At 43.1% G+C, this 12221-nt stretch overlaps 1 protein-coding gene across 13 annotated transcripts in view; it reads left to right on the plus strand.

The window, feature by feature from the left end:
- Positions 1 to 850: 850 nt before the first annotated feature.
- TNNT3 (troponin T3, fast skeletal type) overlaps positions 851 to 12221 on the plus strand; it is a 45217-nt gene continuing 33846 nt past the window's right edge. For 10 of the 13 annotated variants that reach the window (XM_065592052.1, XM_065592050.1, XM_065592053.1 and 7 more), the window contains exons 1-4: positions 851 to 980; positions 8039 to 8073; positions 8964 to 8977; positions 11372 to 11389. In XM_065592052.1, the coding sequence (XP_065448124.1) occupies positions 8054 to 8073; positions 8964 to 8977; positions 11372 to 11389 (52 nt within the window). In that variant the 5' untranslated portion in view covers positions 851 to 980; positions 8039 to 8053. The remainder of the gene's footprint in view (positions 981 to 8038; positions 8074 to 8963; positions 8978 to 11371; positions 11390 to 12221) is intronic. The other 3 variants (XM_065592060.1, XM_065592062.1, XM_065592063.1) reach the window with 2 other exon arrangements.

Consider the following 12221-nt stretch of genomic DNA (forward strand, 5'->3'; position numbering starts at 1 on the left):
GGTTCTCTTTTGGTCTGAGTTTGTTCTTGTATCTCCAGGGCCTATGGGATCCCCAGGAATCCCCTAATTCCCTCAAAGTTTCCCAGATCTGGGTGCAGCAATCAGCCTGCCATGCTTCAATCATTTATGGGAGAGGCTCTCATTTTAAAAGCCTCTTCTCATTGCAATGAAAGGCACTTGAAATGTGTCTCCAGGAGATGGTCAAGCAACCGCACTCGCCGTGTTTTAAAAAGACCCTACTCCTCTTTGACATGTCCCTAGTGTCTGCTTGAATCTTCTGCTCATTTTTTTCAGTTCTCAGTGGTGTGCACATACCCGCCCAAAACACGCTTCTGATCTATTACACACTAGTGTCACTCCACTGAGTTCCTGCTGGTGGAAATGGGAGGAGTATCACACCGAAAGAGTGGTATGTCTGCATTTCCTTCCTGAATCCCAAATGCACCATGTAGCTCAAGCCTTTTAAACCTTTAGCATAGCAAGAGAGAGGGTCTCTGCTAGGCTTAGAGGGTGGTGGTTATTGCCAGTGCTGTGGGAGGGCCATGACTGACTTCTTTTAAATACCATACCCCACCTATCTCTGTGTTTCTATGAGAACTTCACTCCAGTGCATGCAGGAGAGCCTGTTGCTTCCTTGCCTTGGATACCCTTCTTTAAATGTTGCTTGCATGGTTGGGTTATAAATATAGAAACATAAGCCTGCAGGGTTTTTTCTCCAAACACGTCCCTCCCATCTTAGCATAATCTATGCAATTCCTCCAGCTGCTCCTATACTTGGTATGACCTTCTTTCCCTTCTCCTCCCCCCACTCCCTTGCTCCTTCCCTGCCTGACACTGTGGGCCTGGTGGCCAATCGGCTTCTCCAGAAGATCAAATGTCACTATAACATGAGGACTTAATCACCTTGGGAAGTTTGCAGATCCTGCAGCCCGTCCCATTCGGCAGGGAACTCACCACTTCTCTCAGCTTCCCCCTCTCAGGTAAGAAGGAGATTAGGCAGGGGACATGTCTGTGTGAGTAGAGGAGGGACAGCAGACTGGACCCTCCGTCTAAATGGGGAACACTATGGGGGTCATGATGCTCGCTCATGAATAAGACTGAGCCTCAGAACCCTGGCACTCAGATGAAGGCACTAAGGAGGGCAGTGGACCTATTCTTTCTCTTATCTACTCAGAGGGGGATTTGTTGACCTTGTTTGAGGCTTGAGAATGTCCATGAAGATCTGGATTGTCTGGTATATAGCAGATATTCCTATGAATCGGGGGGGAAATCTCCACCTAAGCTCAAGGCCCTGTGGATGAGAACTAAGTGACATGGCATCTCCCATGACTTTGAGGTTGTCAGAAATATGGAAGTGATAAAACAAAAAGTACATGTGCCAAAGACACTTTGTAAAGCCTGGGATGAGCCGACTGTTTAAAGCACTGCCAAGAGCTTTATTTTGAACCCAACCCTGCAAGAAGGCTGAGGCTGGGGGGGGGGGAGGATATGCAAAGAAGAAGTGATGTGTATTGGTACATCTCATGGAGAGATCCAAAGGCAGGAAGGGTATCTGTAAAAACATGAAGCAGCTTGCTGCTTGGATATGCCTAGTATTCAGTCTTAAAGGAGAAAAGGAGTGTGAGAGACAAACATGAAGGACTTCCTCCTGATCCGTTAAAGAAATGTGTGTCTGTGTTGGGGGAGGTTAAATTAAAGATGTCACTAGGAGATTTTTTTTTGTTACACAAAGATAAAGTGAGTTCAAACTGTCACGAAATACAGTAGCTGTGTCTCTGAGATCTGCCCCCCCCGGTACATATTGCTAAGTGGTTTCTATAGGCAACCAGGAGAGTGTTAAAATCAAAATAGAAAAGGGGATTAAGATGGGAGGTGAGGGTGCTACAAAGAGATGGTTTCTTACTTGTGCTTTCTTCCCTCCATTCCCACCCATGAGATAGTTCTAACATCCCTCATGCCTCATCCTGGCCAGGGATCTGTCAGCTAGGTGATCACATACAGCAGCAGTGGTTCAGTAATTGTATAGGGTAGCAAAAGAAACCCAAGAGCCAGCTTGGACACCAAGGAGGGTGTGGGACGCTGGGGTAAGTTTCTAGCATCCCAGAAGAGTTGTCGGCTAACACTGGCTAGCAGATGCCATTTTGTGGATGGAGGTACAGTGAGATGTATATTGAAATGGTCCGTGACGACATCCTCAAACTGAGGAGCGATGTAAAAATTCCACATGTTCATGTGTGGCCCAAACTACTTTTCTCATCCCTCTTCACCAGCTTGCTGGGGAGTGAGTATTGCAGACTACTTTGCATTCCTCACACCTCCCCAGGGCCATGTGGGTTATTATTACACAGATGGCTCACTGGTGTGTTTTTCTCCTTCTGCCCTCAGGCCTTAATTATCTCTGAAAGTTTGGGAGGGAGGGTGTCAGCAAACAGGGTGCCTGCCCTTTGGGTGCTGAGCACCTACATCATGGATCTAGTTGTGGTGGCGACCAGTGGCTAAATTGTTGATTGCTGTGTTGTGTGAATGCAGCTGTATGATGCCCAGCTGTCGGTGACAAAGCGGAGTAAGCCTCACTGGTGCAAGTCACTTTTTACACCACTGCGGTGTGTCCTACTCTAGGGGTTTGCACTGGTGTAGCTGCACTGGCGTAAAACCCCAGGGTAGATAAGCCCTAGAACGGTGAAAGGATTGGTGGTTACAAAGGATTTGCCAGTGTTCCCATCCAGTGGGATGGGATGTAGGGGGAGGGATGGGATGTGGGCAGGAGTGGGGGATGAGGGGAACTTGGGATTTCATTTCTCTTTTTGTAAAGTCGTCTTATTCCTAGCAAACCCTGGCAGTGGAGTGAAATAGCCCAGAGGCACAAATGGATGGGGTTAAGATTACTTAGACTGTAAACTCTTTGGGGCAGGGAGTGTCATTTTGTTCTGTGATTTTACAGTGCTTAGCACAATGGGTCCTGGCCCAGGACTGGGGTTCCTACGTGCTACTGCAATACAAGTCATAAATGATTGTGTTAAGATTGAACAGGGTGGATCTTTCATACCGAGTGTTGGTTTCTGGCCCCCAAAATAGAATCTCTTTTATCTTCCAAAGCAGTGAATAGTTCAAAGACGAAGAATTCCACCAAAGGGGGGAGGGAATAAGGATATACATAGAAAACGTTATTAGATTTGTCAGATTTACAGGAGCCCGTGCCAGGAACTATACCCATCTGCTACTTGATAGATTGTACCCAGCCATCTCGTCTGACAGTTATTCCTGCCAGGTCTGGTCTTCCATGCATGTCCATTTTCTTTCTCCCCCTTTCTTTAATAATCTCGCTACTTTACATCCCTTTATGGCAGGCAGTGTCTGGCTAAGGAGTGAGAATGATTGATAGGAGGGTTATTTTCATAGACGGCCTCTGAAGAGCAGGGGAGTGAATTCAATCTGTCAGCTGGCAGATGGGTACATTCTCAGCTGTTAAGATGCTCCCTGGGAGATGGTAGCTGAGTTCTTTAAGCCAAGAAGGAACTGATTTGGACCAAAAGGAGCATATAGTTTAGAGCAAGAGACATAGACAAGTTTGCTACATAGAATCATGGTCCACCTTGTCCATTTTAATATGACCAGGAACAGAATATTTACCCTTCACTTTGACCCCATAATAATTTATGGGGCATCATTCATATAGGGTATGAAATAAATATACTCATTTGATTCTTCTGCTTTGTAAATGGTGAATGAAGCATGCATGTTCTTGAGTTTAATTTCTGGAGGCCCCGGATATCAGGCCCTGAAGATGTTAAACAAACTTAAAAAGAAAACAATTTAGGCCTTAAGCTCTTAAATTAAGTGTGGAAAATAAACCTTGGCTTTGGGAAAACTGGGTTTTAAAAGGCAGACTGATAATCAAAACAATATTTTTTGCATATTTTTAGATTTGTTTCCAAACAGTGGACATCAATAATAATAATAATGATTAATAATCATTATTTATTAATCCATAAACTTGAGTCAAGTTCAGGCCTCATTTTGCTGGACTCTGTACAAATATAAAATAAAAGACCGCTCCTGTCTCAGAAGCAAACAGTCTAAATTGCTGGTATTTTTGCTTTGTGATATCTGTGATGAGAAATGTTATCTCCACTAGGGGCCTAATCCAACGCCAACTGGAGTCTTTCTGTTGGTTTCCATGAGCTTTGGATCAGGCCCCAGCAGCACAAAATATTGCTGTTTTGTATTTTGTTTTATTTATTTAATTCCATTTGGGTGTACATAAAGTTTCATTTATTCATTGTTCTAATACATTAAGTAATTATATGTATAATACAGTGAAGCCAGTTGAGTAAAGTGATTTTGGCTCTCATTATAGCCAGTGGAAGTTTTGCCATTGACTTTAATAGAAACTAGATAAGGCCCTCTGTTCATTGAGAGCTATGAAGGGCCCAGTCGTGCTGTCATTTCTTAGGCAAGACATTGATTAGCCTCACTGGGGGCGGGGAGGGGCAAAGGGGGGATTGCCTAGGCAAGATCTCAGGATAAGACACTACATGTCAACTCATTTTGTTGGAATGAGTAAACCTGACAGTGTGTTTGGCAAATGATTGCCATACTCAGTGTCCACCAACGTACTTCTGTCAGGTATCATTGGTCTCCACTCGGAAACCATGGATCTCCATCCCAGTGAGGCACACTCTAACACCAACCCCTCCATAAGAACAGTCATTAAAAATAAAGGCTAGAATAACTGGTGAGGGGCACAAGATGGAAAATTCAATTCCAGATTCTTAAAATCACAAGACTATGGAATATTTAGAGCCTTTTTGTGGATTTTTTTGGCCCATTGTAAACCTAAGGGCCATTTGTGAACTTTAGTTCTAGACCTAGGTTTGGATTTTGTAACCGCCTTAGAGTCTGGGGATTTTGGGATCTGGGGCCTTGTTTTTAATTAATTCTGGCCCATCTCTGTATATTGCTTGCCGCCTTCTTTGTATTACTAATGATTATTTTTGTTATTCGTGTATTTATTTACTAATGTTGCCTAGTTCCCAGAAGTCCCATCTGGCGTTGGCTCTCATTGTGCTAGTCACTGTACAAACAGATGGAAAGATGTGGTCCCTGCTCAGTCAAGCTTACAATCTAGTCATATTTTATAGCATGCTAATAGCTGCCTTATAGAATCCCATTGGTTTCCTCCCCACTTAGACTGTCAACAAATATGGAAGAATCTACGGAAATCTTTGGACCTGATATGTCCAAACCTCAGCGAGATGTCCTTAAAGGAGAACCGCTTAATGGCAACAGGATGAGCTCATTGTGGGAATCATTAAAAGAAAGACTCGCTTTGTGTCTCAAAGACTCCCATTGTCTTCAGCGGGCTTTGGCTCAGGTCCTTAAAGGCCCTCTGCACTGCACTGAGTATTCATCCTGGATCTGATCACAAAAATAAGTCAGCCCTTAAATACTCACATTATAAATGTGCATGAAGAACTGTCAAGGCCTCATTCTCCTCCCAAATACACTACTGCAACTCTGTTGACTCCATTGACATTGTATTGGTGAGAGTGAGTCTTTTAAAACATCTATGTTATCTTCAGACTTTAAATGAGAGAAATCCAAGTTTATATAGCACAGGCAGAGAAAAAGAGGGGTATTGTCCAAAATTTCCACAAACCCTTACAGGATCATCTAGATTGGAAGGGGCCGATAGTAGGTCTTCTAGGCCATTCCCCCTGGATCGTAGCAGGATTTGCTCTGTAATGGCTCTGTTGCCCTGCTCTAAAGCATGGTACTTGATTGATTGGTATCATGGTAGTGCCTGGAGGCCCAAACTGAGAGTGAAACACCCATCTTGCTAGCCACTGTCCAAACACACAGTAAGAGACCGTCTCTGCCCTGAAGAGTTTATAATCTAAATAGATGAGGGACAGGAGAAAGTAAATATGATTACCCCCATTATACAGATGAACAACAGAGGCACAGAGATTAACTGACACAAGAAGACTGTGGCCATGCTGGGACCTGGAACACCTACCCTAAGCAGAGTTTTGATGCCAAAAAAGGGAGAAGTGCCAAAGCACCTATGAAGTCCCCTAGGAATTGCTACTGATTTTTTGTGGAAGGTGCTTACATGCTACGGTGATGGGCATCAATATAAAACCAAAAAAATAAATAGATAACAGAACCCAGAACTCCTGGGTCCCAGTCCAGCGTCTTACCCGAGAGATCATTCTTCCTCTCTAGTGGGAGGTGGGCCTGGATTAAAGTCCTGGTTCCTTGTGCCTTGGAGGAGCTGGAGCCAGACCTGAGCTTATCAGACCAATCTCTAGTACTGATATATACAGCATATATATATACAAAATGTACCTGACAGATACAACTTTCAAGGCATGTTTGGATGATGGAAAAGGGACAAAGGAGTAAATGAACAGGAAGAGCATTCCATCCTGATCAGAATATATATATACATTTAAGTCCTTTTGCATGTTTACTTATGCTGTCCAATGTTATTGTTGGGAACTGGACAGGATCCCTTATACGGCAAGGCCAGTGCCTATGGGATTATTATACTCATCTGAAATAGAAACCTTCTGAGCTGCAGTTGTTCCTCTTGGACGTAAATCAGTCCGCCTGCTCCTTCAAGACTCCTCTCATATATCGGCTAAGTAATGAAGTCATGAAAGTCAAGGCTTGGGTTTCTTGCAAGGAGGTGTCTTGATTTCTAATTTAAGACCCATCATGGATTTAGAGGAAGGTTGAGTGAAAGGCCCCCTACCCTCCGGAGCGCCTATTCTCCCCGTCCCCCTACCGCCTTGAGGCAGCTAACTCCTTAAAAATAGCCATCTCTTCATCTGCAGAGAGCAGTGTGTGGAATTAATAGTTCTGCAGTGTTCACAGGAAATGCTGGCTAAGTCATTCCCTCTGGTAAATCATAGGACTATAGGGTCAGCTCCTCAGCCAGTGTAAATTGGCCTAGCTCTACTGACGTCAATGGAACTACACTGATTTACACCATAGATTTGAGGGCCAGAAAAGATCAGCTGAGCCATCCGATCTGACCCCTGATTTTTTCAGGACTCCCTATGCTACATCTACCCCAGCCTATTGGTTATAGTGCTAGCCTGGGATTCAGGCGGCCCAGGTTCACTGCCCTGCTCTGCCACAGACTTCGTGGATGGTGATGTGCAAATCACTTTCTCTCTGTGCCTCTGTTCCCCGTCTGTAAAATAGGCATGAAAGCACTTCCCAACCTCACTTAAAGAGGGTGAGGCGCTCAAATACTGCAGTGAGGGAGACCATAAAAGTAACATAGCTAGATTTGTTTCAGTACCTATCATACGAGGTGAGTACCTGCTGTAATAAATACTGCAACCAGCCAAATAATATTAATCAAGCAGTCTCCTCTATGAATCAGGCCAGTTTCCATACCCCAAATTAGTTGCTGGATAATTTTTCACACGATTCAACTAGACTTTCAAACCTGGTGCTACTCATTCAATAATTTATTTGACTTTTTTTTGGCATCAACCATCAAATAGCTCATAGCCAATATTTTTGTACATTATTCTACCAGTTCCCATATATACTTGAATCTGATTGTCCTCTCACTATAAAATTCATTGAACTCTTTGGCGTGATACCAGGGTCAAACAGCTGTGAAAGAAGAATCAGGACTGGATTACAGCTGACTGATGGGGATGGACCTGTTTCCGAACACCTCTGATGTTTGGAAAGCTTTGAAATACACCCAGATCCCAACCTGAACTCTTTGCAGCTCTTTGCATCCATGCTAATCATCTTTGCTACAAAGCTAAAGGGCTGTATCTTTTTAGATGACTTGTTTTTCCTTTCCTCTGTCCCTCTCATTTGATCTGACCAGCACAGAGCTCTATAGTTCCAAGAATGGTGGTCATGGTGGGGATCTGCTGCTCTCTAAGGCATCAGCTGTCTTTCTTTTCAGCTTCAAACATCAGCACAACTGCTTCTGTTTTGGTATTTTTTTTAGGAGACCCTGTTACTAATAACTCGCCTCTTGCTTTTCCCCTTCATCTAGAAACCCACTGCCAACATGTCTGACACCGAGGAAGTGTAAGTAGAAATAAAACTGTCTTCATGTTAATCTGTGCAGCTGAGCCATTTTAAGTCAATGTGGGGTTTCCCTGTGAAGGTAAAAGATGGGGCCCCACAGCTGCAAGGACCAAGAGCTGCCCATTGAAGTCAATGGACAGAGTCTCACTGACTTCAATGGGCAACCTGCTCTTCCCCCAGCCTGCACCTGCCCCAAACTCCGCTACCAGGGTAAATCTGGAGCAGTAACACAAGTTGCTTGGCATATAAATTGGTGTAGTTTCAGAATGCAGCACCTGATGTATATGGAGGGGGCGCATCAGGGTAACAGTGGATGGAAGTTTCCTATTAAACAGAAGATAGACCTTGCAATGTGCCCCAGGTAGGGTTCCATTATGGGAAGGGAGAACATCAGACCTGCCAGGGGACTCAAGTTGTGATGACTGAGGACTCTGAATCAGCCTGAAGCACCTTATGCAGCACTGGAGAATGAGCAATAAACATCCTCCTTGCACAAGAGACCCCAGGACTTAGGGAGCCCCTGCCACTGCTGATCTGGGAACAATCTGGCCTGGTCCAATCACTCAGAAATGGGCTTGGCCAATAAACCAATGACAACTTTTATTACCTACAACCCTCTCCTGCAAACATTTACCCACATGAGTAAGACTTTGCAAGCCTGGCCATAATTGTTTTTTTTTTTTAAATGTAGTAATTTTATTAACCTAAAAACAACTGGCTGGGTGAGGGGGGGAAGGGAAGAGAGAGCTATTTGTGTTTTAAGTGTAAATGTGGCATCTTGCTCAAATACGCAGTTTAAAGCAACACATTAACCTATTGTTAATGTAGAGTGGATGAAATATAAATTCAGTTTGATCAAACTCTCACTTTCTGTCTCTCTCTTTTCACAGGGATCAGGTAGAGGGTAAGTCATAAAGCTCCTTGTCTCTAATTCTTTAAACATCAGCCTGATGTGTTTTTAAACAGCCTTTTCCATTTTATTTTTCTGCTGCATATTATTTTCCTTTTATTTATTCTGGGTGAAGTCCCCAGCTGGTGTAAATGTGTGTATGTAGCTTCTTTGACTTCAGTAGAGCTATGCTGATACAGCTGGTATCTATCTATCTATCTATCTATCTATCTATCTATCTATCTAATGTACTGATTCTGATACTCATACTTATATTATATAACCCTTAACTCCATAAGTGGTCCTGTTGAGTTCAGTGGGACTGCTTGTGGACTATGGGCTGCTCTGGAAGAATACTTGAATGTGGCTCATAATAAATATATAATCCTTTGTTATCCACCCAGTGGAGAATATTTAATTCAGGCCTTTAATGTGTGTGTTAACAGCAAATAATGTTTGTTTGGGTGTGGATGGATTTGTCTTATTTTTGTAGAGATGCTGCCATCTGCCGGTGATTGTTTTTATTTGCAACCTTATCCTCTGTGTATTTTGATTTTTTTTCTTACTGCTTTATTCTTATATACATTGGCCCTTCTGTGTTTTTTTTTTAACCTGCTAAAGTACTTGTAAGTCTCCATGCCCAGGATAAAGTTTAATACAATATTTTCTCCCCATCTTCTCTGTCACTTTTTAATTCTCCCTCTCTCAAGGTCACTTGATTCAATATTTATTTTTGACATTTTTGGAATGATCTCTCAGCAGTCGTCTGTCTTGTGTCCCCTTTCCTGTGTGAGGTCATAGATTCAAATGCAGAAGCTCCCTCAGAATATGTGCACCTACAGGGTGAAATATCTTGTATTGTTATGACATTTGGCTGTATGTTTGTTCGTGTTGATGATGCCACCATCATACATGTTACAGGCTAACACAGTGGCTCTCAACTTTTGTACTGTTGACACCTTTCACACAGGAAGCCTCTGAGTGCGACCCCCCCCTTTATAAATTAAAAAAATGTTTTAATATATTTAACACCATTATAAATGCTGGATGGAAAGCGAGGTTTGGGGTGGAGGCTTACAGCTTGCGAACCCCCATGCAGGGCCGACGAGGGGGGGAGGAAGCTGATACAAATTACCAGGGCCCGGCAGTCCGGAAGAGGGCCCGGGGCCCGGCTTCCTCCCCCACCCCCCCATCGGCCTTGTTTAGCCGGTCCGCCCTTGTTGGGGGGCCCGAAAATTTTTTTTCACTGGGGCCCGAATCCGCTCTTGGCGGCTCTGCCCCCATGTAATAACCTCACGACCCCATGAGGGGTCCCGACCCCCAGTTTGAGAACCCCTGGGCTAACATGTCATTGGTTAGTGAACCTGACTTTGCTCACTGTAGTGAAATGTTAGATTAAATGCGGTGACTGGCAGTGTGGGGCCTGTGTTCATCTGTTATGATCCTTTTTCTCTGTGGTTTGAGTGAGGTAACTCATTAGTTCTCACTTTACCTGATGTTCCCCATCAAACTGATGTAATTTGCCAAAATTTCAAATAAGGCCTTGATCTAAAGCTCACTGAAATCAATGGAAGTCACCCATTGACTTCAATGGGTTTTGGATCAGACCATAGCTGAGCAAAACTGTTCTTAGCATGAAATTTCATAGCCATTTAATCACATTTTGGAACAGTTCAGACATCATTTTTCTTTACATTGGCATAAGATGCCTTTTCCTTATAGCTGCAACTCAGGAAAGTGCTCAGTTGAAAACCCAAACTCGACACTTTCACTTTAAGTAGGTGACAGTTTTCAATTTGTCATACTTTGGATCTCTGCTATTGTATGTCCTCTTGAGCTGTTGTTTCTGTTAGATCCAATGACAGAATCGTTGCATTCATTGAAATGGTTCTGCATGTTTCACTCATGAGAGTATGAGATGCCCATCAAAGTTTTTTGTTCTGGTTACGTATATGCAACTTGATACCTGCTGGAAAACTTTGGTGGGTGGAGTTCTGTGAAGTCAAACAGAACCAGAATTCCCTGGACCTGATTCTTGTCTTGCTCGCAACAATTTTACACCAGTAGAACTCAGCTGACTACTTCGGAGATACTCCCGATTTACACCAGTGTGAGCTGGATTAGAATCAGACCCTTCCTTTCCAATTTACTCATGCAGTTTTAATTAAGCTCAGCACAATAAGCTCAGTGCAATCAGCCTCTTAATAATCAGTCGTAATTTTTCTAACTTGACCATGGACTTTTAAATATGATTCCAACAAGCCCCTTGGAAATCTTTATGCTCTTTATAAGAACAGGGCTCTTTGTTGTCACTGGCTTCTTATCACCATGTCATCTTTTGCGGTCTATGTGCTGGAATGCTCAGCCTTGTTGTTGATTTTGCTGCTTTTTTTTTTTATTTCAATGCAGAGGAATACGAAGAAGAAGGTAACAAAAAACTGGAACGTAATTTCTTTCTGTGACCCTTGACCCCACCTCTTTCCTTGCCTGTCAATCACCCATCTCTTTGTTACATGCTGCTAAAGATGATCTGGAATGCTTGTTCAATAAATCAATCCAAACTGTTTTGGAGACAAACATGTAGAGATGTGCCAGAGCTATGAAATTTAGAGCCGGGTATGAATTTTCCCATTATAGAATCATAGAAATATAGGACTGGAAGGGACCTTGAGAGATCATCTACTCCATCCTCCTGTGTTAAGGCAGGACCAAGTACATTTAGGCTGTCTCTGACAGGTTTTTGTCTAACCTGTTCTAAAAAGCCTCCAATGACGGGGATTCCACAACCTCCCTTGGAAGCCTATTCCAGTTCTCAACTATCTTTATAGTTGGAAAGATTTTTTCTAGAATCTAATCTAAATCTCCCTTGCTGCAGATGAAGCCAATTACTTGTTGTTAGGGCTGTCAAGCGATTAAAAAAATTAATCGTGAATAAGTTCAGGGCTGTTCAAATTTGGGATTTGCATATGGAGCCTCCTCTATTAAAATATCGCGTCTCCTGGACCAACTACTGCAATTCTTACTCAGGCAAACCTGCAATTGACTTCAACAATATAACAAATATTTTGGGGGAAAAAAATAGCTGAAAAATGTTTTCCTCCTTTACCTATCTGCTAAAATCAACTCACAATATGAGATTCTGTGCTTTCCCCTAAATGAGCTGATCACCTCAACATCACATAAAGCGATGTGAGGAAAGCAAGTGCTGCAGATTCTTGTGTTCTTTTAGGCCTCAGGTGCAGCTAGCAATATATATATA

The sequence above is a fragment of the Chrysemys picta genome, chromosome 4, assembly GCF_011386835.1.
Source record: "Chrysemys picta bellii isolate R12L10 chromosome 4, ASM1138683v2, whole genome shotgun sequence".
In the NCBI taxonomy this organism is placed as follows: domain Eukaryota; kingdom Metazoa; phylum Chordata; order Testudines; family Emydidae; genus Chrysemys; species Chrysemys picta.